At 44.4% G+C, this 27,495-nt stretch overlaps 1 protein-coding gene across 5 annotated transcripts in view; it reads right to left on the bottom strand.

Moving 5' to 3' along the window:
- Positions 1 to 6,619: 6,619 nt before the first annotated feature.
- The window catches only part of GRIA3 (glutamate ionotropic receptor AMPA type subunit 3), a 146,225-nt gene continuing 125,349 nt past the window's right edge, over positions 6,620 to 27,495 (bottom strand). For 2 of the 5 annotated variants that reach the window (XM_051630706.1, XM_051630708.1), the window contains 3 exons: positions 12,084 to 12,198; positions 9,660 to 9,907; positions 6,620 to 9,077 (listed from right to left, as the gene is read on the bottom strand). In XM_051630706.1, coding sequence (XP_051486666.1) covers positions 9,662 to 9,907; positions 12,084 to 12,198 — 361 coding nt within the window. In that variant the 3' untranslated portion in view covers positions 6,620 to 9,077; positions 9,660 to 9,661. Of the gene's footprint in view, positions 9,078 to 9,659; positions 9,908 to 12,082; positions 12,199 to 26,909; positions 27,025 to 27,495 lie in introns of those variants that run through there. The other 3 variants (XM_051630707.1, XR_007890714.1, XM_051630705.1) reach the window with 3 other exon arrangements.

Raw genomic sequence — 27,495 nt, 5'->3', positions numbered from 1 at the left:
TTTGTTGTCGTGTTGTCCCAAACCACATTATTGGCGAGCCAGGCAGGAGAGAGACAAGGAACCACGACAGCAATTATTTTAAAAGAGTAAGTCGATGCAACTTAAAGATCACTATCTTGGAGAATATGTTGGATCTAAGGAACTTGAAAAATTAGAGTACTGTTAAGTGGTGATCTTGATAACAAAGATTGGGGTTTCTTGTAGGTTCAGCTTCTCCCTGTCCCTATAATACTGGAATTATCACATAAAGGAGTGTGTTCTCTTTGTTACCATGTCTAATGGTAAAAGGCAATAGTAGTTTTCGTGGTTAAATTTTTGGATTGACAAGCAGAAGATTTGTTCTGCCTGGTGGACTGCTGTGGGTTGTATTGCTGCCATCAGTATGCCATGATGATTTGCTTTCATTGATGCTTATTAGTGAAATTGATACAAATCAACTTAAGTTTCTGTGGGGAGATTGGTCCATATTGAACAGGCTTGGGAAATGGCGTTTGCTCAAGGGGAAGTTCGTGAAATACAGCTCTGTCAGAGCAAACTAATTTTTAATGATTGTTCTGAGAAACATGCTCAGATTTACATGCTTAGTCTTCTGTTTATGTGAAAAAACAGATATGAGGAGCTTTAATTTCTGAGGGTCTTTTCATTGTCAAGGAACTGCCTTAGGTGACAGACCGGAGTCTGTACATCAGCAGCAGATCAAGGTGAGGTGGGCGGTGTGGTTTGGCTCGAGGGTCAGTGTTTCTGTGGAGCTTGATTGGTTTACAATTTGCTTATCGTGACTATTTTAAAATAGTGAAATATATAAGGAACGTTCTGTGCTGAACTGATAGTGTGTTTAACAGTATTGAGCCTAACGAAGCTTCATCATTAATTAGTTGCTTTAACTGGTGCTTAAAACAACTGATGGTTCACAAAATATGTGACAAACAGTGGGGAAAATGTTAAGCCAACAACATAAAAGACCTTTTAAATAATTGCAAAATAGCGGATTTTTTTGCTCCTATTAGAATTTTGTTTCGCTTTAAAAAAAAACATGCTTAATGTGCCTTTGTGTGTGCCTGGGCCTTGTCAGAGGTGTTGGAGATCTGAGCTAGTGCCATGCCTGAGGGCATCATACTCCTGACACTGTTGGAGATGATGGAGCTGAGAGATGATAGAGCACATGCCTGCTTAAAATTACTGCCTTGTAAGGAGCTGTAACGTGACAGCTTTTTAATTGCAGGAGATGGTCTTTGCCTACAGGTTCTGTCCACAAAGCAAATTAATTTGTTTTATTCCCAGGAGTTCTCAGAAATAGATTTTTCTGGTATGGATTTAATATTAACAAAAGCAAACCTGTAGCTAATAGTGTATTTGCTGACTGTAATGATAAAAAAGTAACCTTTCTGTATCAAGTATTAGTACTATTAAAACAGAGGCTTACTTGTCTTTTAAATATTGTGGGGGTTTTGTTTGTTTTCTTGCTTTTTAACTCCAGAGAAAAGAAACTTGAACCAAAATTGAGCATCCCTGGTGTGCTGTGAGGTTCGGTTCGTGTCTTCAGTAATCTGGGATTTGGGACAGAGGGGTGTAGTCTTGGTGGCTGTGTTTTAAAGTACTGAGTATTGTAGTGCTTGGTCAGTAAACTTCAGATTAGCTTTGTCCTTACTAATTAGAGGTTATTTCTGAATGAATTGGAGAAGATCACAGACCCTTGTCCTGCAGTGCAAGAAAGACATAGACAAATTGGCAAGGGAATAGGGTAGGAATTACCCAGCTAATTAGAGGTGAGGAGGAATTACTAAAAAGGAAAGTAACCAAGTTAAATACTTAGATGCTTTTAATTAACTCATTAAGGGCAGTCTAAAATGAAATACTTCCATCAAAGTCACTCTAGTCCTTGGGATTTACTGGAGGGTGAATGAGATGAGGCCTTGGCAGGTTGACTGTGCACTGGGCAGGGTTAAGCTGAGGAGCAAGGCCACCCTGAGGTCTCTGCAGCACCATCTCCAAACAAAACAGGAGACTATCTGTCAGCCCAGACACTTAGAGGTGAGTTAAAGCAATCATTTAAAATTCAGCTTTGAGAAATTGCTGGTACATCCCTCACCAGAGATGCCAGCTGAGATGGCAGAAGCAGCACAGCCCAGGCCCTGTGAGCAGCAGGGGGAGAGGAGCAGGGACACAGGATGCTCACACTGCTCCTGTCATTGGTGTGTCAAGTACAGAGACACACCAGCAGCAAACTGCAGCAGCCAGGACACTGCTGAACTTTGTGAAAGCACATGCTGTTGCTGGAATAACTCAGGTGCACTCTGCAATGTCTTGATTTCCTGAAGGGGGCCATAGGAATCGTCTCTTGCCATGTTAATGCTTATAGGAGGATTTTTATCCCCCAGGAAAACTTTCCAAATTAAAGCTGGTCCTTCTCCCTTTAGTGGGTCTCTGCAGAGGCTCTGCAGCCATGTGTGTGGAGACACCAGTGAGGGTTTAGGGGTGCTTGGCAATGGAAGTAGTATGTGGAGCACAGCTTATGGTGTGTGTGTGGGGGGAGGCCAGAGACCTTGAGTGGGAATAGAGGGTCATTGAGTCCTGGAGGGCTGGGGAAAGTGTTGAATTATGGGAACTGTTTCCAGAGCTGTCCAGGTTTCATGGACTAAATCTGAGAGGGTTGTGGGGAAGAACAGACAGGGCCAAACTGATGGACAGGAGGCCAGACATGGCAGTGCACCCACCATGGTCCTGGCCTACAAGGGGGAAACCTGGTACAAAGCACCCATTAATCAAGCCCTGTTCCTTGTGTGGCTTGTCAGATATGATATTCTAATTGTGCTGTGTAATCTGCAGCATCTGTGATAGGCCACAGCTTCAGCTGTTTTATAATAAGCTATTTTGCCTGAATATGGCAAACTTCCCTTATTTAAAGGGCAGGGGAATATTAAATAAATACCATTTATATTTATTTGCCTCCGCTCAAACTGTGGCTCTTACATTAATTTTGTAGGTTTTTGGTAATTAGCCTGCTCAGCCCATATTTGGAATTCAAATCCAATATTGGTTTAAAAGCTTTGAATTATATTAAAATCTGCTCCCAGAGTACACAGCAAACACCTCTCCCTCTCAGAAAATGCCAGCCCTGCACTGAAAACTGTCATGGCAGCACAGATGGGGAAGAGTTGGTCAGGTGGAGGTGTGGAGGTGGGCTTAAATGAGTGCAAAACTGGGGTACTGTCAGGTAGAAAGGGGGCGGGGGGGGGCTGGCTGGGACATCTCTTTTCTCTGGGGTCCTGCTGGGCTTGGGGCTCTCCCAGAGGGGGACACAGAATAACAGCACTGTTTGTTTTGGAAGGGACCTTAAAGATCATCTAGTTCCAACTCCCCTGCCATGGGTAGGGACACCTCCCACTAGACCAGGTTGCTTCAAGCCCCATCCAGCTTCCAGGGATGGGGTATCCGCAACTTTCTTGGACAATCTGTGCCAGTGTCTCACCGCCCTCACAGTAAAGGATGTCCTGCTAAGATCTAGTCTAAATCTACCCTCTTCTAGTTTGAAGCCGTCCCTCCACCCCGTCCTATCACTGTAGCGGTTGTAAAAAGGGCATGTGCTGTATGAGGCTGGGGCACCCGGGCTGTCTGGGGAGAGCCCTCAGCTCCTGGCAGGGCACCCGCAGGCGTCCCCGGGCCCCAGTCTGCTGGGGACGGGGTTTAGGACGGGCTCCCCCCTCAGTCGGCCGCTGCATGTCAGTGTTGCTCTGAAGAACGGCAGCGAGCAGTGACCGCGTCCTGCAGCTGCAGCCCCTGAGCTTTCCAGTGCCTTTTCTCGGGTGGTCACCGCTGGAAACTCGTTGCCACACACTTCATTGCGCCTGCAGGCTCATGGCTAAACGTAAAGGTGCTGCTGGTTGCGTCAGGACCAAAAGGGTGGACTTTTACTCGGGGGAGATGGGGCCATGGGTAGAGCTGTCCGGTCCCAAACCCCTTCCCAGGTTTGTGGCTTTCTGGTGCTACCCCTTTCCCTCTCCGTGCCCTGCTCCCCTGCTGCAGCAGGGACCAAACCCTTATCCTCTCTCTCTGCCCTTGTGGCCTTGCCCTAAAACCTGTCGCGCAGCAGCCGACAGAGCTGCCAGAGCACAGGCACCTCCTGCTCTTGACACAGGCTGCACCTCTGCTTTTGTAGTCCTTTAATCAATTTCTTGTGTTATATCATACATTTCCCTTCTCATTACAGCTTATCTAGCATCTGCCATGTGCTCATTAATTGGTCAATTACTTTATTTATATGCTAAACGTTATGTAACCAGTCATTACCAGCATCCTGGCTGTGGTTTGTGCTCTTTTTTTCTTTCTTTTTTTTTTTTTTTTTTTTTTTTTTTTTTAAGGCTTTTGGTGTTTTACCCTCACTATCCAGGCCAGGGGTGCTTTCATGGACCCCTGTTAACCCTTTGTGGACCAGTCACCAGCTCAGCCCTATTCCTCAGCCCTGTGCAGTTCCCCACTCATAGAGTACAGTTCTGTCATCACCTGCCATGTGTCCCAGCCCTTCCTCAGAGCCATTTCCCTTTGGCTTTGTTTGCTGCTGCCTTCAGCATCTTGCTACTCCTTTCACACTGCCTAAAACTAGAAGAAAGTAAGAAGGACATGAAACCACAACAAAGCAGATGAACTGTCTGCCAGGGCAGGCTAAGTGCCACCGCTCAGCCTGGTTTTGATCCGTGTCGCTGCTACAAACTGGCTCCCTATTCACCTTTAGGTGTCAGTTCTGCCTCTTTGCTCAGCAGTCTTGACAGGCTTTTCCTGAGCTGGAACTGATGAGCTGCTGGAAAGCCTCTCAGGTTCCTTGGCTCTGCTCTTCCCTGCGCCATGCTCCATTGCTTCTGATGGTGCCTTCCCTGTTCCTCCTTCCTGTGTGATTACAAGGTGCTGTGGAGTGGGATATCCTCCTTTTGCTCTTTTGTAAGATTCCCTGTCATCCTAAAATGCCATAGCCACCATAAATAATTTAGGGCTAACACTTCAGTGTTAGAAACTGCAATAATTAAATACTTGGGGCATGCACAAGGGTTTAATTAGCCTGAGCTTTGTGTCAGCCTGTGGAGGTAGCAGCCCCCCCCTCCCCCCATCAGCCTGTCCATGTCACAGTATCCAGCAGAACCAGGTGTTTCCCGCAAGCTTTATCAGTGGCACTGAATCAGCTGCTACCTGTGGAGAGCGTGGCAGCTGGCACAGGGAGAGGGTTTGCAGTTTTGCTGGTTGTAAGGTGCCTATGGCAGCTCCTTTTCTTCAGCTCCGTGCTGGGTACCTGAAGCTGGGGGCAGCTGGAAGGCACTTTTATTGGTGTTGTGGCAGTGCTGCTGCCATGTAACAAACCAGCTTTGTTCCTCTTTTGGCAACCGATGAAATACAGGCAAGAAAGGCTGAGCACAGCTCCAGAGCAGGACTGGGGTATTGGGGGGTGGGGTGGAAGGAGATTTTTAGCCAAACCTACCTCCCCACAGGGCACCACACGGGATGGGGTGTCTTGTTATGGTGGAACACCACCCTAGGGCTGGGCAAGATGTGGTAGCCCATGGTGTGCTGCCAGCCTGGGGTGGCCCTGGTTCTCAGTGGCTTGCCAGGGTGTGGGCACTGCTGCTGCTGCTGCAGGCACTGTCCTCCCTGATACCAGTTTTAGAGGTATTATGGTCTGAGTTAATATTACTTTGAACTTTGTAACATCCATGAAAATATTATCTCTGTATTTAAATCCTTTAGTTTAATTGAATAGAGCTATCATTATCCAGAGCTTGTTTATCTATTGCTGCCTGCAAAATAGAGTCAATTTTCCAGACTGAGATGATGAATATGAGCACCAAAGAAATGTTGTAATTTAATTTTAATAACCATGACTTATTATTATTTTAATAACCATAAATAATAATTATTAAAAAAATATGGTGTAGTGCTTTGCACAAAACCTTGGAAGGAAAAGTATGTCATAATAATACAGTGTGTGTGGGGGGTGTTACAGCCCATTATTATTTATTTTGTTGTCAGCTGTGGTCTTTGAGGAGGAGCTGCTATGTTAAGGTTTTTTGCTCTCACTAATGGCTCTGGAAACTGGATTAATTACTCTGAATTTTTCCTTATATTATGTCCTCAAAAAGAGTCTAGAGGTAAAGTCACTTTGGAGTGTGTCAGAGCACTGTGTCCCGGGGCTGTTGCACTCACCTGCTGCCTTTGCTACAGTGTATGTTGCAAAGTACAGGTTTTAGCCCGATGTGCCCTGTCCCTCAGGGAGGCTCCAGGGCGCATCCAGCCCCAGCCTGGCCAGGGGATGGCTCCTGCATCTCATCCTCATGGCCATGGCTCCGTGTGGGGATGTGTCCGCCCCATCCCAGCTCACTGGGTGCAGACACCCCACGTTGCTCCAGCCCTAATTGCCTTCACACCCTCCCAGCTCAGCACTGATAGGCAGCAGGCCCAGGAAGCCCTGCTTGCAGGGGCATATTTGGCAGGTAAATGGAGAAGGGAGCAGCGCTGACCCTCGTGGCCAGTGCAGGGCTGCATGTGGCCATCAGTCAGAGGACATCCAAAATGGAGACAGGGAGGCTTTCCTGAACAAAGGGACATCAGCAGGCAGGGACTCCCCCTGCCCTGTTGAAAAGATCAGCAGGCTCTTTATTTTTTTTTCTTTACAGTTTTATTTACAAAATGTATTAAAACTCTTTGTACAACACCTCATTAAAATGAGGCTCAGTAATTGATGCCCACACATGCAGTTTATGCTTTTACAGCCATTAGTTTGCTTGGCAATTTTTTCTGCTCACTGAAGTGCGGTTTCAACAATTGAAAATAGGAACTTAAATTACAAAAAAAACAACCCCAACAAAAGAACAAAAAAAAAAAAAAGGAGGGAAGAAAAAGAAAAGAGAGAGAACCCCAAAATCCCCCAATGCAAACCAAATGAAAAAAATATACTGAAACAAATAACCATGAGACTACTGCCGAACTTCCGATAGCTTGAAGTTGGTAGCTGGACTTGGTAAGCACTCGACACATTTTGTTTTAGATTTACATGCAAGTTAAAAAACATGGAACCATTTACCAAACTCCCTTCACTGGTGTGAAGCCCCCACTCTTAAAAATTGATTTGATAAACATACATCTTTTATACAGCTCTTAAGAAAAATGTTTGTTTTAAATACAACTCATAACCGCACACCTTGAGCTCGCCCTTGCTGGGGATGGGATGGTGTTCAGAAGTGGAAAAAAAAAAAAATCACAGTTTCATGAAAAGAAAATGAAAACAAAACTTTTTTTTTTTTTTGTCAATATCTTGTTAAAAACTCGAACCATAAATTATCTTCCTGTGAGCTTTTAAAATTATTTTATATTACATTTTGTCAGAAATATTTTTAACAAGACTTTTCCTCATATAATTTTTTTTTTTTTCATTCTATTAAAAGTTCAAATCTATCATCAGCAAACTAAACGCCTAAGGGTCAGACTGGTTTAAATGAGTTCCTTTTTCATTGTATGTTACTGATGAAATAAAACTCTATAGTAAACTACAGAAAATACATATTGTCGATTAGAGGTAATTAGTATGCAGATATTCCATTGAACATTTCCCATGTGATTGACAATATGTTCAAAGGTTGTTTTTTTCCTTTTGCTTTTTAAATTTTTTTTAATTATTATTATTATTATTATTATTTAAAGATGAAGTTAAGTAGTTTCCAGGCAGAGGTTCAAGGCTGCTGCTGTCTAAGAGGTTGGATGTGAGCACTAGTGAGCCCCTACCTGTAGCAGTGTCGGCTGGAGCGCCGGGTCCTCTGCACTGAGAGGGCAAGGAGAGGAGCAACCTCTCTCCAGGAGCCATGAAGCAAGAGTTGGCAGGAGCTGATATAACAGTACTAGCAGGAGTCATGTTAAATCGCTTAATATTACCCTGGAACTGTAGCTCTAATTTGATTTACTATCCTCTTTCCTTACTTCTGTTTTAAAATGACCGAGAAGCGCTAGCTGAGCACAGTGCTAGTTGGGAGACAACTGGGGTGAAGCAGAAGCAGGCCTGGGAAAAAATAACCTGCACTTCTCTTGCTTCATTGCTTGATATTAAACAGTGAATTAAAATGCAGATGCGCAGCAAGAAAAGAGATATATGGTCTGAACCTAAACAGCAAGTAGCTTTTTACTTTTTTTTTTTTTAAAAGCCACTCAGTGTCATTTTAATAAAGCACCTGTAGGTATGCCTGATGATAGAAAAAAAGGAATGCAATATTTTCTGCCCACACTTTAGCTACTTTGTCAATAAATTAATTTACTGATCTGGAAGCAAGACATGCAGTTCCACAAATTACTTTCTTTTGGATTTACAGATTCACAGTTGTTGACCTTAACTGGTTTTGATGCACAGATTCATTTCTTCAGGTGTTACACCTTTTACTGCTATACAGAATTGCTCAAATTAGCTGGAGAGTTTAAAGTGGCTCAGAAAAAAAAAAATAAATCACACCACTGGTATGTAAATACAGAAACATCTCAACATAAGCTCATACAAGCAGTGACAGGCCAGTCCGTGTTCGCACGCAGCAGATTTCTGAGGCTTTGTGTCAGGAGGAGTTTCATAATTCGATCCGATCTGGGTGGCTGATGAAACCGGCTGCGGTTTGCTTTCAGGACACAAGTTCATTTACTGTGCAGTGGTATCAAAGAATGGCTTTTGTTGCACTTTTTTTTTTTTGTACACTATTTTTTTTTTCACATAAGACTATCTTGTTATCAGTCTTTTCCTTTTCCTTTTCATTTTCTTTTCCTTTTCCCTTTATCCTCTCTTTCTTTTAATTTTTCTTCTTTTTCTTTTATTTTTTCGTTTTCTTCTTTCAAACAAAGCAAGAATTTTTCGGTGATGGTTTGCATTGTTGTGAGTCTCAGTCTTCCATAAGGCACTGAAGGAAAAAAATAGCAGTTTTTCCTATTAAAAGTACATTGCACCATCATCAATGCGTGTCATGCCTGACACCTCAGAGAGAGTATGACTGGCTCAGGTGGTCCAAATCCATGAAGTGGCCACATTCTCTGCTGCTTCTCCTCTTGTGTGCTGTCAGGGTGAGGATCTATAATAAAACCAGAAAGATTTCATCACTGCCCAGCATTGAGGGGCAAGGAAGCTCAGCCAGGGGAGAGGCACCGTCTGTGGGCGATGGGCTAACCAAGCTTTTCCAGAGAAGTTTTTCAGCAATTCATTTCTACTTTTCATACTTTAGAAATCATGATTTCTAGTGTAGACTTTTTTTATTCTATTGAAGATTTTTTTTAAGGCTTTGTAAAAGCACTTACCTGACCTGATTATAGCTTAAAAAACTAAAGGGGAAAGAGCTCACTAGCAAGAGAGATGTGAATTCTGACCAGTGATTTTAAAATTAACAAAATACTTTTATACATACTGAACTAGCACAGTGCTGGAGAGAGGAGTTTTCCTCACTTCAGCATGCAGCTAGCTATCACTGTTTGTACTGCAGGATGATACTGAGGGAGGAAATCTAAATCCCTTATATGCTGAGCCTGCCACCAGATGATGTTTCACAAGCCCTTCTGCACCAGTCTGCTGGTGCACACTGCAATGTATCACACACAGCTTAAAAAAAAGGGAAAGCAAGAAATCCCAGAGGGTTTGAGCTCCTGGCCCGTCGCCGTACCCCTAGATTTTCACACTTTCTGTGCCGTACACGTTGTAGCCTTCTCTGTATGTAGCGTAATTCTGGGTGTTGGTGGCAGGGGCAGGTTTGAAGTTCTGTGTGTTCTTGGTGAGTTTCATTCGCTTGGACTCAGCCCGAGATTTGTAGCAGAACTCGATCAGTGCCACCATCATGGCCAGCCCGAGACCTCCGACGAGGATATAGAAAACCCCGGCAACATTGCTCAGGCTCAGAGCACTCGTCTTGTCCTAAGAGAAATGAGCCCTGCCGTTAGCTTTGCTGTGAGGAGCAGAGAGACAGACAACAGGCTACTTTGCACTTAGTCCTAGCTGGACTAACTACACTCACAGCTTTTACAGTGTCCCACCTCCTGGACCAGTGTGGCCCCCCCATCCCCAGCAGCCTGGGGCTGCACAGCAGTGACTTCTCAATCTCCCACCCTTTGGTGGGCAAAACCCTGGCTGACTTGCTGGTGATGAAATTATTTTGGCCACTGACTTCCCCAGGCCTTTGGCATCCCAGAGCAAACCTGTCAATGGCCGAGCATCTCTGGTGGCAAAGGCACATTGGGGAAGGTCTAATGGGGGAAGCAGTAGCTGCATAAAACAGTGGGTTTTACAGCAGGCCACAATAAAAATAGAAAAAGAAAAACCCAAACCACTACACACTTGGTTTTGGTGAATGTAGGTAAAATTATTGAGATGCTGCTAACTTAGCTACCTTTTTATTCAACACCTAGGGGAAAAAACCCAACAAAACACGCCCTAGGAAGATGGTCAGTTACTTTAAGGTCAAGCAGAAGAGCCCTAAGCTAAACTAGTACCTTTGGTGACTGAGATGGAGTGAGGTCCTGAATAAAACCAGTCATGTTAACATAAAAAATGCTGCCTAGGGTTTACCTTCTTTCAATACATGTCAGATGGGGGAGAAGGCTTGCATTTTTAAAACCAGGACTCCGTAATCAGATTAGAGCTGCAACCCTTTTGCTGCTGCGCAGGCTGGCCAGCTGGGTGCAGGGATGGGTAGTTGGATGGAGAAATAGATGGACAGACAGCTGTCAGCCCACACTAGCTCAGATGGATGGGGGAAAAACCAGAGCATCCTGCTTCAAGGGGCTGTGCCTGGGAAAGACACTTGGCTGACAGAGCTTGGTTTGCAGGTATCTTCAGGGCCATCAAAACTTGAGCATATACTCAGAATAAAATAGATCTACCTTGTTTCTGTGAGTTTCACAAGCAGGTTGGATAGATGCAGTTGTACCAAGCAGCCTGCCATTTAAACTAAAGATATTACTAATTTACACCTCTTTTCAATTACACTTTCCTTCTGCAGCTGCTGTGCATTCAGATGCTACAGGGTTGTGCCCTAAGCAACTTCCAGTCCAGCTGAAATCAATGAATATTTATTACTGGGTTGGATGGAACTTTAAATTGTCCTCCAACACTGAGAGGGTGCTTCCAAATTATAGTTTTCTGTTTGAATTATTACAGAGAGCACTTCCAAAGGCACCAGGGGAGTTGGGCACTCAACTGCGACTGATTTCAGCTGGAGCTGGATTTCTCCTCCTCCTGGTGCCTTTGAAAATGTCCTTGACTCCAGCAACTCCAGCACTTCTACTCAATGGCTGTATAAGCATTGGGAAAAAAAAATAATAATTTTCTTTTAACTGAATGGAGTAAATAAATATTCCCTGCAATTCCAGTGTGCAGCTGTTGGGTTGATGCACCTGTCAGCTCAGAGGTGGGATCTCCAGTTGCATCTACAGCAGTTCTGCATGAGAAGCTGCAGGAGGCCAGCTGACCCTGTAGCATGGCTGGTGTGGGACAGGGCAGTACAGCAAGCAAAATGGTTCAAAGCAGAATAAAAAAGAATATACAATATTTATGTAATGAGTTACCAGTAGTATTTCCAGGTATTTTTTTTAATTAAGCCAATTTCAAACTGAATTAGGAAGTAGGGCAGAAGGGCCTTTTTTCCTTATCAGAAGTCTGTCCTGAAATTGTCCACCCTTAGCAAGCATGTGACTGTTTCCCAAACTGACATGTAAAGAATCTAAGTCACACTTTTGAAACAAAAATGTGTTTCAATAAAACGAAATAAGAAAAGATGCTGGCCTGAGTAATACACATTGACTGTGCTGAAATTTGCACATATAAATGAAGATATGAGCTTAGGAGAATTGGGGGCTTCTCTTTCCACATTTTTCTAGCAAAATACTCAAATAGTAAAACATACTTACAACTACAGTCTGTTACTGCATAAAAGAAAAATGCTGTCATGTTCAGAGACTTAATTATTTTTTCTATTCTTTTCTTTCAACCTTTGAAATGTAAATACCAACTTGTGAAAGTCATTCTTTGTATAAACAGACAGTGGGTCAAAATGTGATTGCTAATCAGTACAAAAAGACCTTCAGCGACTGACCTTACTTCCGGAGTCCTTGGCTCCACATTCACCCTTATCGTACCACCATTTGTTTTTCAGCTTGTCTAAGATGCCTTGTTCACTGAGTTTCAATACTGCAAGGTTTACAGGAGTTCTTCACGTGGGAAATAACATAAATAACATTATATTATGTTATTTTATGTTATTCAATCTTTAAACTACTTTAAAACTATACAAAGCGATAAAGCAGGGTTCCTGGCCACAAAGTATTTACACTGCAGGCAACTGGATCATCCCCTTAAGTTAACTCTAGAGCAACTCTATATTACCAGGTCCTGCCCATATCGCTTTGAGTAATCGGCACTCACTGTTAAATGAAGGCAGTAGAAACAAAGCAAGTCCAATTCCCCACTTTGGTACTGTATCACAGGCATTCACAGTAGCTTTAGGGATCACGGTGGGTTTGATCTAGCAGGACCCCTTGTGTTGCACTAACAGACAGCAAAGCCCCACAGATCAGTAGTTTGGCTTCTTACAGTGAAGCAGTGCTTGCAGCTCCAGGCCCCTGCACCTGGGACCTCAATTACATGATGGCATTTCAGGAAATGTCCACAGGCCAGGAGGTGTCACAGTCCTTGAGCAGCTGGAGTGGCTGAGCCCTGCTGTGCCTGAGGCAGGGAGACACTAGAAAAGGAAGCTGGTAAAGAAAGCTGCCTCCGAGATGGCCATGAGACCTGTCAGTGGCTGATACTGGTAAGTGCTGCCCTGAGAGGTGCCACGTGCTCTTCAGGAGCAGAGCAGGCACCTTTCAGGGGTTACCTTGGAGGCTGGTAGCCCGTGGAGTGGAGGCTGCAGTTGGCTGAGCCCGGGCAGTTCATGGGGGGGGGTCCGTGAGCAAAATGCACATGTTGAAGAGCTCCTGAGCTGAATGCCCATGGGCTGCAGCAGTGTGATCGAACATGGTGATACCCAGGCCAGTAGGGAGGGCAAAAGCAGGGAAAAGCCATTGAGGTGGGGAGAACCACTAGTCCCTGGTCCCAGTGGCAACGGTGCCAGCAGAGCTTCCTGGCTGGCCAGGCAGAGGCTGCACCACTGCTCCTGCTCCACACAGGACTCGACTCCAGCTAATTTTTTTTTAAGCAGCAGCTGTAATCTAATTAAGTATCAATCAGGGAAGGCTGTATGCACTCAGCTGGACACAGCCGATGGGCGGCAGTGACAAGGCTCATGGGACAGGACGTGTTTGCTGGCTTGGCTCTGGCAGCAGGCACAGAGCCTTCCACCAGGAGCTGCAGGCATCATAAAAAGCCAGCTGCACCACAGCTATGTTTGCATCCACCTATAAAATATCAACAGGCTCAAAGCATGCTCCACAGACACTGCCAGTGCCCCGGGTGCCACAGGTAATGCACCTGCCCCATCAGTTGATGCCAACAGGGACTGGCCAGGTCCTGACCATGCCACCCCTATGGACACTCCTGGGCAGCTGTGTTGGGATGAGGCCCCTGGTGACACCTGGGCAAATACATTAAAAGAAGCAGTGCATGATCAATGAGAGTCAGTGAAAGCTGAGTGCCCGTGCCCACCCAACTACAAACTCCAGCAGAAAGAGTGGTGTGGATTATTGCTCAGAGAACAGTGCTCTCATTTTAAATCTCATTTAAAAACCATCCACTTTGGAGAGATTTTATGCAATACATCTCTCTGCTTTGAAAAGCATTGTGCAGCTGAGAATACACAAACAATAGGGAGAAGGTTATAAACACCTTTTCTCCTATCTGCATATTTTACTGTGCAAATTTTCCCCTCCCCCCAGTCCTATTCCAAACACTATTTTTAATTTGCATGCCTTTATAAACCCCATATGGAGTACAGAGAATTTGCATAACATCCAATACATTATAGATTAGCTTTCACAACATTATACAGTATTGGGAAATGAGGAAGCTTAACATGCTAATTAGGGTGCTTTATTTTTTTTTTTTTAAGCCAAGATTGCAGTTAATTGTGCAAATGCAACTGCCAAAGGAAAAAAAAAGTTGTAAACTAAAATTATCTTAACTAAACAGATGGGAATTTGCCTAAACTGGGGCTTTCGCTATAGTTTGTCATGACCCTCTTTGTCAGGTGAGGTACAGCAGTACCTCAGCCTGGGTGGGAAAGAGGTGGTTTGCTCCATCTGTCTGTATGGGCAGGAGGAGCAGAGCAGGAGTCTCCAGGCCAAGGAGCCTTCAGGCCTCCTGAGCCTTTGCTGGTGGAACCATCCCCATGCTGAGGTGCTCCTGTGCCAGGGGCTGGAAGCCATCCTGCTTGGCATGGCAGCTGGCTGCAGGCACCAGGGCTAGATGGGCAGGTTGTGCAAGGAGGGACTGGGGGAGGAATGCCTGAGATGAAGCTGGAGTGGGCACTTGTCCTGCCCTGCCTTAGCCTGCCCTGTCTCCCCAGCACACAGATGACTTGGAGATTTTGCCTGAGTGAGCTCCTGGCCTCCCTTGCCTCCGCTATTGTGTACCTTAGAAGCAGAAGAACCAAGGGACTAAATGACCCTCTGACGTCCCAGGAGAAGACTGTGTCCTAGCCACCTACCTGCCTCTGGCCTGCTTGTGCCATCCCAAAAATGGCTCAGAGGATCATTTGCTCAGTTTCTGGGTCTCTTAAAAGATCTCCATTTCCTTATCTTTTTCCTGGAATAATTTTGTGCTTTCCAGCTGTTTTTTTAATTAGGTTGCTGTTGCTGGGCTGTACAGGGTATCCTATGAGGTCCTCAGCCCTTTCCCAGGTGGCTTCGCCTGTTTTTCTTCTGCTTTAATTTATGATGGGATTCTTTTTCATCTCCCCCTGTGTGGTTTCCAGATGAGCTCTCTATTAGTTTCGTCGCTTTTATCGAAGTAAAATGTTCAGAGGGTTGAAAGCTTGTGCTCTGTTGTTCTCTCTATGCACAAGAAAACAAGCTGAGGCAATCAGGAGCAGAATGTCAGTGGTTTGGATGTCACAGGACAGTTTTTTTGGGCAGAAACCTGCAGTGCTTTCTTCCTCATCATAATGGAAGAATTATTTTTGTTTGCATGTGCTTTTCATCCAGATTTAGTCGGTTTGGCTGATCCAGGCTTACCCACATCAGGTTGGATCTGTTGGGCAGCTTTACCAAATCCCACTAAGATATTTTTTGCTGACATCTACAAAAGACCAGAAGACTTGAATCTAGAGAACTGATACCAGGAGCCTCATACTGAACAGTATTGCTCCCAGTGGCAAATTAAACCATTTGCTATGGTTGATTTATCTGAGAGGCACAACGTTGAGAAGATCAGAGCCCATCTAATCCCACAGGCTTCATTTTCTCCAAGTCTGCTGCAAACATGGCTTTAGAATTGGACAGAGGTGGGTTTTACTGTGTTTCAGGAGTCTGGTTTCTCTGCTGTCCCCTAGGGCTCTGGCATCATTACCCTTCCTCTCTTCAGCCATCAGGTACTGCTAGAAAACAAGTTGTGTTGGAAAACAAGCTGTACCAGCCTTTTTCCAAAAGGAAAGCAGCACTGTCTCAAAGGCAGCCTGCGCTCTCCTTTGCTGTGTAGCCCTGAGGCCTCATCCCTGCTGCACTTCAGCTCCTCTTGGCTTGAGACACCAGTCCAGAAGTCCTGCTGCACCTCTCAGTGCTGGTGGCCCCAGGTGACAGGACAATGCTGATGGAGTGAACTGATTTTTGAAAAAACGTGCACTCATTGCAATCGCACCCCTGAACTAGGTCCCTAAAACTTCAGGTTCCGTTTAAAACTCCTGGCCCCTTCTCCCCCTGAATTCAAGAATCCTTTCAGCACTTATTTGTGGTGAAGGTGATCTTGCATAAAACACAGCATTGCTTCCAGGCTGAGTGTGTTCCCCACACTGATGTGGAGATCATCCCTCAGTAGAAAAAGCTGCGGTATACTTTGTAGAGCATCTGTTACATTTCTATTTCATTATTATATATTTTTCATTAATACGGAGAAGAGGCAGCATTATGATGCAGAGCCCATGTTCTCTTTCTTCTTCTCTTTGAGACACTCTCACTCTACCTCCTCCTGCCACAGCACCAGCTTCCTGTTAGTCACAGTAACTTTCATCTCCATTGAGAAAACTGGTGGCATCATAACATTTCTTTCGGGCCAGATGAGTTTGAAGCAGAAGAAAAGGAAAACAATCATCAAATATGTATTTATTTTTAAGTCCCAAATATTAGAAGGTATGACTTCTGCCCCTCTCAAATTATAAATCATAGTAGGTTTTAAATTTGATTAATGACCTTTTAGGTTTATTTTCATTATTTCACCTGCACCTATATAAAGCAGATAAATCAAAGCCAGAGATTTTTATCTGGTGCCATCACAGTTGCTTCTACTGGCTTAAGAAAGAGCCCCTGGCTGAAGTGTTTATGTGCCTGTGCTGCACACCAGCCCCTTCCTGAATGTACTTGAACTGTGCAGAAGAGTCTGAGCAGCTTCTTGGAAAAAGTGCTGTTAATTTATGAAGAGAACATCCTGGTCACCAGCCTTGCCAGGAAAGCGCCACTTTCCAGGAACAAGCAATGGGATGTTCTGATGCTAGTGGCTCTGCTGTCCCATGTCTGGGTTGGTCCTCACAAGTCACAGCAGGTGATACAGAGAAGAGCCAGTGAACACTACAGGTGAGATTTAGGAACAAAAGTCACTTTGTGAGTTGGAAGATCTCACCCAATAATCTGTAGACTTTCATCAGCTGTGTTTAACCGGTGTTTGAGTGGTGTTAAGTTTCAGCAACATCGTAGTTATGTTTATTACTTGCAATCAATAAAGATTTAAGTGGTGATTGGAACAGCTTTGGATAATTCACAACCCGTTCTGTGCTCTAATGGATGTAACATAAATGTTATACCCAAAAATGATCATTGCCAAGGAGAGCAATGAACACAGTAGACAGCACACTGCTCCCTCAAACCAGATGAACCATTGCTCACAATTAATTTAGAATTGTTTGGTGCAATCTTTCAGAAAAGGGAGCTGCTAAGGAAAAGGTGTAATGAGTAAAGGCTCTTTGAAGAACTAATTAAAGGGTTTTGTCAGAGTTGTGCAGGATGGGGTGGGCAGTGCATGGACTGTGCTGGATTTCCCAGGCCGTGGGGCTGCCAGAGGGTTGACCTTTCGCCACCTGGCTTTTACAAACTGCAGGTGTTCCTCCACCCATCATCAGCCGGTTTCTCATGTTTGTGGCATTTCCTCAGCACTGTTGCTTGCAGCACCTCAAGAGTCCAAATGTAACTTTTTGGGGAGTAAAGGGTGAAGAAATCACTCATGAGCTTGAAGAAAGACCAGAATAACATCAGCAGTGAGTGCTCCTCTCTCAGTCTTGAAAACATCCTTTCTCCACTCATGCCTGGCACAGAGGCTCAGGATAGCAAAGAACAAGCTGCAGAAGAGCTGATCAGCACCTCAGCCCAGGGAGGGATGCTTGGCTGACCACCTGGCTTGGGAATGATGCCAACTGCTGGGCAAGAGCTCCAACCACTGTAGCTCCACTGCTGGTATGAGTAGTCCCAGTGCAGGAGGGCTCAGCAGCACGCAGGAGGGATGTGTGCCATCTTACCCAAGGACTGAGAGTTCACTTGGTGGGGAAGCTAAGAAACTTAAGGCCAGTGGCAACAGGGATCATCCTCACAAGGCAGATGGACACTGGGTCCAAACACAGGATAAGCATGGCCAACAGGAGCCCCATCCATTGCAAAAACGTCTGGCTAGAAGGCCAAAACCACAAGTTCCTGACATGCTTAATATTGCTTCTGCCGCAATGTGAAATCACTAAAATGCCTGTTTTTGTTTTTTCCATCAGTACAACATCAGATGCCAAATAACCCTGGTTGGAGAAGCACTGTGGAAATGCAGGCACACATCACTCGGGACATGGTATTTGCAGCAAAGCTGTTTGCGTTTTAATGGACCCTGGCACTGGCTGTTTGGGTACATCAGAGGAGGCAAAATCACAGCACCAAAGGCACCCCTGGGCTCTGCCTGTGTCACACTGCAGGGGCACAGAACAACTGTAAATCTGGTCTAATATCTGGCTGGGTCAGGTTTATTGCCAATTTGTGGAACGAGAGCAACAAAAAACCACAGGAGGTTTCTGGCAAACCTGGCTGTCTGAAGATGACAAGATCAATGAAGCGTGGTGTCCTCCGTCCGAGCCAGCCTGTGACCTGAGCCCTGCACTAAGACCAGGAGCTGCATCCCCTGCATTGGCTCCTCACCCTCTTGTCCAAGTCCCAGAGGCATGAAGGAATTGAAAGTCCATGATCCTACTAGGTCTTGGTTAGTACATTATAAAGTGTATTTTGACTTGTTGGTTTTTTTTAATCCCTGTTATTTTCCCCTCATCTTTGTAATTTAGGAGTCTGCCGTATTTAGAGCACTCTCATTTCTGCAGCAGGAATTTTTCACTTGTTACATATGCCTGTTTTTCTCTTGTTTCATATGACCAAAACTGTCCTTGCTGGCTGGAGCTTCCCTGGGATTGCTACTGTCAGCAGAACACAACATTGTAACATCAAAGAATTTAGACGTTAAGTCCATGGGTTTCTAAAATCCACCTCATAGTGTCAGAGGAAAGGAAAGTGGACTGAGGCACAAACAAGTATTTTCTTAATTCAAAACATTTCCTAAAATCCTCTAGGGTAAAGTGACTGAAAACACTGAATTAATTGTTCTTGTTGGTATCACTGGCAAATCTCCACTAACTTCAGGGGAAGTGGAATGAGAAGCTTGTTGTGGACATGTGGGAAGTGTCACCTTTACCATGCCCTGGGAGGCAAATATCTGAAGGGGACAGGGAGAACAACCCTGAACAACTGCTTCCTTGCTTTGCACTGTGATTTCTGCCCCACAAGCCACACATCCCCAAGCACACAGCAGCACAGGGCACTGACAGATGCAGAAATCAAGCCTGGACACTCTGCTTAATTTGACAGGATACCATAAAAATCTCACTAGCAACCATCTTGGTATCATTAAAATATAAAGATAGAAACAATCCAGGAAGAGACACCAAATCCAGTATTCTTCTCTAGAGGGTATTGCTTTAGGTTAAGGACCCATCTAAATGAAATAAGGCACGTTATTCCCCCAAGCTCTATAAATCCCAGCCTGATCTGTAACTATTGAATGGACTTTTTGTCAGATCTTGTTACTGAAATAACTTCTGACTAGTTACAAAACCTGCGGGTAAATGCACTGTCCAAGTGCTCTGCTCTTTCCGAGATCAGATCTGTCTGCCTGTCATAATTTACCAATTTAGCAATGTCTCCATGCCACAACTTCATGTTTTGCTACGCACCCATGTGTGAGGGATGGGGAAGGTTTCAGATGGGAACAGGCTCATTATTAAAACTCAGTATGCTTGTTCCTTGACTAGCGTTACTTGGCACTTCAAGCAGGAATGAACAGAACCCTGAAAATACGGGCATAAAATATATGATCACGCACTATCCCTGTTTGTTACCTTCTGTCTCAAAAAGTGATCTGTACTTCACACTGTACATTTGGTATTCATGGAAAAAGCACCAGGCATTTCTCCCTTAGGGAATGAACACTTGGTTGCTCTTTCCTACTGTTTCAGACCTGCATCATTTTTCCCTGCCCTGTGTTACCAGCAGTTGCACATCTACAAGATTTAACATTTGAGGGATCGAAATGCTTTATGGGTGAGCAGCGGAAGGGATAAAAGTGAAAGTCATCTAGTTTGAAAAGACAAAGAGCTTTCAAAAGAAGAAGATTAAAACCTGGTGCCTCAAGCCCTGTATATCCCACAGCCACCTAAGAAATACACTGCATGGTGATGCCTCGAATAGCGCTCGGAGGCTCAGGCGCAGCAATAAATCCCCCCAGCAGAAGAAGGTTGTTTTTCCTCAATAGCAGAGCCAGCAGCAGTTCCCTTTTCCCAAGGCACTGAGGCCCCAGCTCCTGGGACTGCAGCTCCTGGCTGCCAGCCCTGGCTGTGGGCTCACCCGTGGCCACCACCGACAGCAGGACAGGGACACTCCTTCAGGGGGTCACTGCACATTTTGCCTCTTCTGTGCCTTTTAGTACTGAATGGTGTCATGGGATGACAAAAATATCATCTATGGAATAGCACACAATGGAATTTTAAAAATTTCTTAATGCTGTGGTATTGCCAGCAACAGGGAGAGTGGCTGCAGGGATGGAGGCAGGCAGTGGCTGCTCCAGCTGCACTGACATGGAGTGTCAGCCCACGGGGACTGCTTCTGCTCCGAGGGCATTCCTGACCCCTGCACAGGCACATTGCACAAGCTCACCAGCTTTCTGTTGTGCTCTGATGGCAAATGCCTGCCAACGAGGGACTTTGCAAAGGCTGCTGAACACAGGTTTTGCTACAACCTGTCAGTGGGTGGGGCTTTTTAGTTCCTGCTGAGTATTGAGTAGCTGCAATAGCTCTCCTTAACAGAACTTTGTTCTAGTCTACATTACCATGTTTTTCCATAAATAGTGCCCTTTTGGTCAGTTCAAGGTGTCTTGCCTTTTTTTCTTAGAGGCAGGTTAGAGCAACCACTGAATTCTTTTGGAATCTGTGGGGTTTTTCCTTGCAGTAACTCAGTATGGATTTTAAATTCAGATGTTTTAACTGAGGCTGTATTTGCTGCAACATGGAAGACATACAGATGCCATTCTAACACCTACACACACTGAATACACCTGCATGGAGGCAAATGTGTTACCAGTTGAGACTGCAAGTTCCTCCACTCTTTGCAGGGAGCTTGCAGCCTGTACTTAGCAGCAGCAACTGTCTCCAGGAAAGTATATTTATATGTTTCATAAATGTAGCTCAAACAAATTAAACTCTGTACTAACAGGATCATAATTTAATAGAAGTGCCAAGTGCTAATGCAATAATTCGTGCCTATTGGATTAGGAAATGCAAGCTGGAACAATCTTGTAGTTTATTTACAGCAGTGCCTGGACTTGTGGGACAGATGTGGTAAGGGGGTGGAAGGAAGAGCAACCCAAACAGAGAGGCAGAATAAGGAAGGGCAGATGCTTAATGTCACACTCAAACCTACAACATCTGAAACAGCAGCATGGATCTTCCCTGTCATTGCCTGGATCCTTTCTAACCTGGATGGATATGAGCAAGAGACTCAACTTACCTTGCATGCAGGCTATCCCCTCACCTTCGCCTTCTCTTGCCTCTAGACACATCCATTTTTCCCCTTGGCTTCTATGATTTATTCCCCTCTCGGGATGGCTTCTTCTGCGACTCCTGCACTCGAGCTCCTCAGCAGGCTGCAGGTTGGTGCTGCATAGTCCAAAGGCTACACAAGACATTCATAGAACAGCTACAGTGCTTGGATAGAGCTAAAGGTGTCCGACCCATGGTTACAGTGCCAGCAAGCACAGAGCAATCCACCAGAGCAGCTCAAGTGCATCCTTATGAACTCAATGCTGAAACATTAGAATTACTTTGAAGAAGAAAGGCGTTTACTTTTCCCTTTGTATGTCAAGTGACAGCAGTTACCATTAAAGAGGGAACAGACAAGCCCAGACCTCCTGAGAGATGTTCAAAGGAAGGGCTCGGCTCCTGCTGCTGGGAGCCCTGCTTTGAGCTGCTGCTTTTCCTTCTCCCTTTTCCAATCCCAAGGAGCTCTGCCTCAGCTTTTCCCATACTGATGCTTACAATGCAGGATAAATGCAAGGAATTTATGGAAATTAACTGTTCAACACCACAAGTATTATCAAAGCGAGGGCATGAGTCACAAGTCCTAACTCCACCAGCTCCTTCCCAGCCTGGGCAACCTGTCCATCCCAGGTTGTCATTCTGTGTCTCCCAGTTACACTCCTAGGAAAACACCCTCAAAAATCCATACAACAGCACAGACATTCCTGCAAACTAGAGCAGGTTCTCTGCCCTTCCTGGCAATGCTCTAAGCGAGAAGCTCTGATGAACTTCTAGAGAATTAAGACTTCATTACTGGCACAAAACAGAAGCAGTATTATTTTCTAATATGCTATAAAGTCATAGCTCTCAATTAAAAATATTTCGATGTCTTCCTTTTAAAGTATTATTTTGCTTTGTCACTAATTTCCACAATACAATAACGTTATATTACTTTCCCAGCTCTGAGCATGAATTAGCTCTCTGCTACTATCACTGGCTCTGACCCCCCATGTTATCTTTTTCCAGCTCATAACCCACGCCTATGAAATGTGTGGCAAGTAAATTCATGCTCATGAACAAAAATTCAAGCAAATTGCTCAGATAAATGTGTGTCTTTTAAAAATAGCCATTTCACCAAATGTTCTTTAAAGTACACCATGTTTGGCAATGGGGCTCTTTAGATGACAGGCATCATCCAAAAAAATGCACAGTAGATCTCTTCTAAAAATATGCCACTTAAAAAAAAATTTGCTGCAAATGCTATGGCTGTGCTCAAAATGTGTCAAAGCAAAACAGCACAGAGAAAAGGGGGAACAAATCCTGCCTGTAGATGGCCACACTCACAGCTCAGAAGGGCTTGGGAATGGGATGCTTTATGGAGCATGGCTCTGAGGGCAGAACTCAACTAGCACACTGTAAACATAATCCTATGATTAAGAAAGAAAAAACATTTAAAAATTAAGTAGTATTACATGGCGTGTCATTTCACGGATGTACTCCAAAAGAGATATCAGCCTAAAAAAGAATGTATTAAAGAAATTAAGTCAAATAATTAGCAAGGAATCTTGGCACGTGAAGCTGGTGAGATGTTGAATTCAAACAATCTCCTTCTGTGTGGTTGTCATTAAATGTTACTGTAAAGGTATAGGAATACAAGAAATGTATCAACATCCCAACTGCAGACATTTATCTTAGCAGAAAATTGTTTCTATGCAACTGAATAATTAGTTTCACTTAAGTCAGTCAGCCTCCTACTGCCGTCTGCATCCCCTTTTGTCTACTTCTTGTTAAATTCCTATTCAGCCATCACTCAGCTCTGAGATGATAGGATTGTATAATAAACAAAATAATTAGTTTCCAAGCTTGTAATACAGTGTAACATATTTCCTGGAATATGGTTTTTTTATAACTGCTATTTTGCGTTCTCTCCTGACTGAGAACTCAGCTCCCATGTATAAAAGACCTTGAAGATGGTGTAATTTTGCCATGAATCCAACAGATGAACCTAAATTCATGCTCATTTAGGAGAGCTAAGTGAACAAATTTTGATGCACCTACCAGAATGCCTGCACCAGCCAAGTCAGCCCACAGACAAGTTACATATGGATGGAGCACGTCCCCCTTCAGACTTCTTAAATAAGGACCACTACCGAAAAGGGGTAACTCCCCTCCAGGGCAGTACCGATTGGCACCCTCTGCTCCACACCAGCGCTGGCACATACTGGTAGCACTGAAAATGAGACATAAGTCAGCTGAAGCCTTTAAAGTGATCTCATTAAAACAGCACAATCTCTTTAGTCTTAAGTTACATGGAGACCCCAGGAGCGTAGGATGCTTACAGGACTAACCTTACAGTCTGTGCAGCCAAACAGATTAAAAAACTTGAGGAAAGTTGATGGAATAGCTTTTCTTTTTCCTGCTGAAAGACTCAAAAATCCTTTCAAAATTTCAACTCACTGTTTAATTTTCCAGTTGTGATGAGGATGTGGTAACAAGAGGTGAACTCACCACTCAGAATCATTCATCTCCAAGCACAGGCGAACTGCATGTGAAACTGCAGGGAGGATGAGCAAGGGAGGGCGTTTTCTGGGTGACTGGGTCCTCTGAGGTACAAGGATGAACAAGCAAACAGGCTGCATACTTACCTCTGGCTTTCGGCACAAGCTAGAGTATGCACAGAGGAATCCAGCTTAAGAAACTGGCACCATCAGTCTGCAGCCACTCATAGCTGCACACAGCGCGCTGGCAGTAGGAAGGAAATGGCTGATTACAAACTCAGGGCAGCAATTTCCCAAGTCCGGGTCTCTACTGGCCAAGCTGAGAGGTGGTTCTGTCAGCTCAGCTGGCAGAGAGAGCTGCCCCCAGTGAGTAATGGTCCATGTGCCCCCCAGTGTGACGGGGTGCAAGGTCTGCATCTCCACCGGAGGCACCTTCACCACCCCATCCTCTCTGATTCCCCCCACCTACCAACCTCCTTTAAGAGAAAAAAAGAACAGTTTTGAAGCTCTGAAATGCTCTATAAATGAAACCGTGTTCATATAAATAATTAACTAGAGAGATGGGATGAGATGAAGAGGGCAACTCAGACTTTGAGTGGGAGGATGGAGAGGAGGAAGGAGAGGCCAGCAAGACTGTCAGGGCCGTAGTGACTGGATGACAATACCAGTTCTCAGTGTCCCTGAGAGGGTGACAGGGCTCCTGGGAGCTGGGGCACAGCCTGGACACAGCATCAGCGCTGCTAGGAAGGCATCTGCCTGTCTGCCGCAACTCTGCAGCATTGCAGCCTGCAGCATCCAGTGCCTACAAAGCTACCTAGAAAGAAAAGCCACCTAGAAAGAAAAGCCACTTTGTAACACAGAAGCCTTTGATTTACAACATCTTTAGACAGAACAGCTAACCCCTTCCTCGCCTGCCCTAGCTTAGTCCTCTGCAGGATTTCCCCCCAGCAAGGGGAGGTCACCGACCCACATTCTGCTCCCTGGGGACTTGTGCAAGCTGAGCCATGCCCCCCAGAGCCCACGTCTGTAGCTCAGACAAACAAGTTGTTTTTCGTCACAGTGGGCAATGACAAACTGCAGAAAGACAGTGCTTGGTGATTTACAGCTTAAAACAGCAAAACACATGTCATCGTGTTTGCTCCCCTTCCCTCTTCCTTGCATACTTATCCATGGTATCACATCCGCCTGCCTCTGCGCTCTTTAACATCCACTGGCCAGGACTAACTGCTTGCTAATGGATGGTGTTGCTCTTTGCAAAAGGTCTTTCAGCACAAGCAAAAATAGAAGGATGGTCCTGCCCTAATTATGACCATTTTAAAAAGCCTTTTTAGCTTCCTTAGGGCTGTAAGCAGTAGTTGGCTGGGTTTAATTCAGTGAACACAAAGCAATGAAGTTCATCAAAGCTGGTTTGTACAGAGGGTTTTCTTTCATGGAGGCAGCATTAGACAGTGCAGTGCTGGATCCGAGGAGAATATCAGACATTTAATATACTGGCTAGTGTAACATTATATAAAAACGTTGCATGAAAAATAAGCAGCAGAGCTAAAAAGCATAAAGAAGCTTATGCTCGTCTCGAGGCTGCTGCTGAGCACTGCAGACCTCCAGCTATTGAACAAATCTGAACTCGAGCTTTTCATTCCTTTATTCTTACCCAGTGGCTTTTGCTAGCATCAGAGATGAGTAGCTGAGTAGTTTCCTACGTAGCCAACTGTAAGCAACTCTTATTAACGGACTGCTGCAGTAATTTGCAGTAATTTTATGAAACTGCAGTTCACTGAAAATACTGTTTTTATTGATTTTGGACTAAAGCTGAAGCATTTTTATAAGAGAGATTAGGAGTTACTGTTCCTTAAGGAACTTGTTTGACTAGCTGTAGGAGAGTGTCACTATGAAAATTAATCTCAATAATTTTCGGTATAACAATGTATTTTAAATTAATTTTCTTGGTAATTCCTGTTCACAGGGTGACCAATAAATAGTACCCGCTCTACTTTAGCTTCAGCTTCTCATCAGGTTAAAGACTGCAGAAATGGCCAGTTGTACAGGGTAAATCTGGCAATGGGAAAGCCCACTAGTTAATTTGTAACAATACACAAGCTCTTTAAAGTAACTTTGAGAGTCTTGCTACCATAGAGGCTGCCTGAAGGGCTGGGGAAGCCTCAGCTCAGCAAAAGGTAACACTGCTGTCACTGGAGCTAGAGCTGTCATCCACATCTGTTTCAAAAGGCCAGCAAACACTGAGGCAGTGCTCCTCCACAGCTGCCTGAAGAGCCAGGTCACTGCCATCCAAAAGGTGGCATTTCAGTATTCCAGGCAAAACTACCAAAATCTCTTTCCTTAAGATTCATTTCCAGTTCAGTGCATCAATACACTTTCCTGTTGCAAACAACCTCTCTTGTTTCAGCTTTGCCTGTTGCAAGCTCTAGCCCCTAATAGGTTACAGTTCTTGCTGTTATTTTACCATTAACAGGTGACTACCATCTCTGCTTAACATAATGTCTGTGCTAGGATTGTTGCCTGACTCTTATCTCTTCATCCCACTCTGTGATTAGAGGAGTTAGAGGAGTGTCCACCCTTTCTCTCCCTGAGCTACAGACTCCACTAAGCAGCTCTTCTCCAGAGACCAGGCTTCCTCTCAGGGGCTCTGGTAGTACCACTTCAGGCCAGCAAAGCAGCACTTGCTGATACTGTTTCACTTGGCTCCTCCCCAGAACAGTGCAGGAGAAGGGAATCTTCTTTTCTCTAGGTCTGTGCTGGCACAGCTGACCCCAGTGAAAAAAACCCCTCTCACAAACCACTTCCGTGGTGGAGAAGGACCTTGTCCTCAGGGGTGAAGTATGACAGCCAGACATTATCACTGTTTTCTTCTACAGTTACAAGTACTGATGTGCTCTGCATAGGTCCCACCAATACCAGACTTTCTATCTGTTAGTTAAATAAGGTTTCCAAGCTTGACCAAGCCTGTTGGCAATATTAAATAAGACCGTTTCTTTGAAAGAGCTACTGGGCAAGCGGATGGTTGTTTTTTGTTTGTTCTTTTTTTTTTTTCCCCACCACAATTATTCAAATGGCTTTAATATGCATTCTTTTTTGGTTTTGGTTTGTTTTGGTTTTTTTTGCTTGAGAAATAAAATAACAGCCTTGCCGATTACTCTTTGCTAAGGTACCCGATTGTGGTGACATTGAGGCTGACCTTGGAGTCACCTCCCCCGCTGCCGCACTCTCCTTTGTCGTACCACCATTTGTTTTTCAATTTGTCCAAGAGGCCTTGCTCATTCAGTTTTAATACTGCCAGGTTAACAGCATTTCTTGAAACGATAAAACATAACTTGTAAGAAAAAATGCACAAATGCTTAGGAAATCGTAACGTATAAAAAAAGGAGCACAAGAGGACAAATTGGCTAAAATTTCACAGAACGTGGAGCTATCAAAATGTCTGTACAGCAAATACAGGGTTAAATATTGGAAGGTGGCATGGAGGATAACATTTGCTCAAAACTGAAGTGTGCGGGATGGGGAAATCGTCTTTGAGAAAAAAAGTAACAAGAACACCACATCATGCAGCTAACATTCGTCACATATGGCAGGTTAACTCAGCTTTACCATTTAAATTGAAAAAGCCATTGAACTGTAAAATTAAAACAGCAACAAACAATCGGAAAGGACAACACGAAGAAAACACTAAAAAAATGGATGCATTAAATAAACGAAACCATAATTTACCGTCTTATTTAACTCCATGGAATATTGAAGATTTTAAACTTTAAAGTTACCTCAAA

The sequence above is a fragment of the Apus apus genome, chromosome 12 (assembly GCF_020740795.1).
Source record: "Apus apus isolate bApuApu2 chromosome 12, bApuApu2.pri.cur, whole genome shotgun sequence".
Taxonomy (NCBI): domain Eukaryota; kingdom Metazoa; phylum Chordata; class Aves; order Apodiformes; family Apodidae; genus Apus; species Apus apus.
This window is presented reverse-complemented; position numbering and strand designations above follow the sequence as displayed.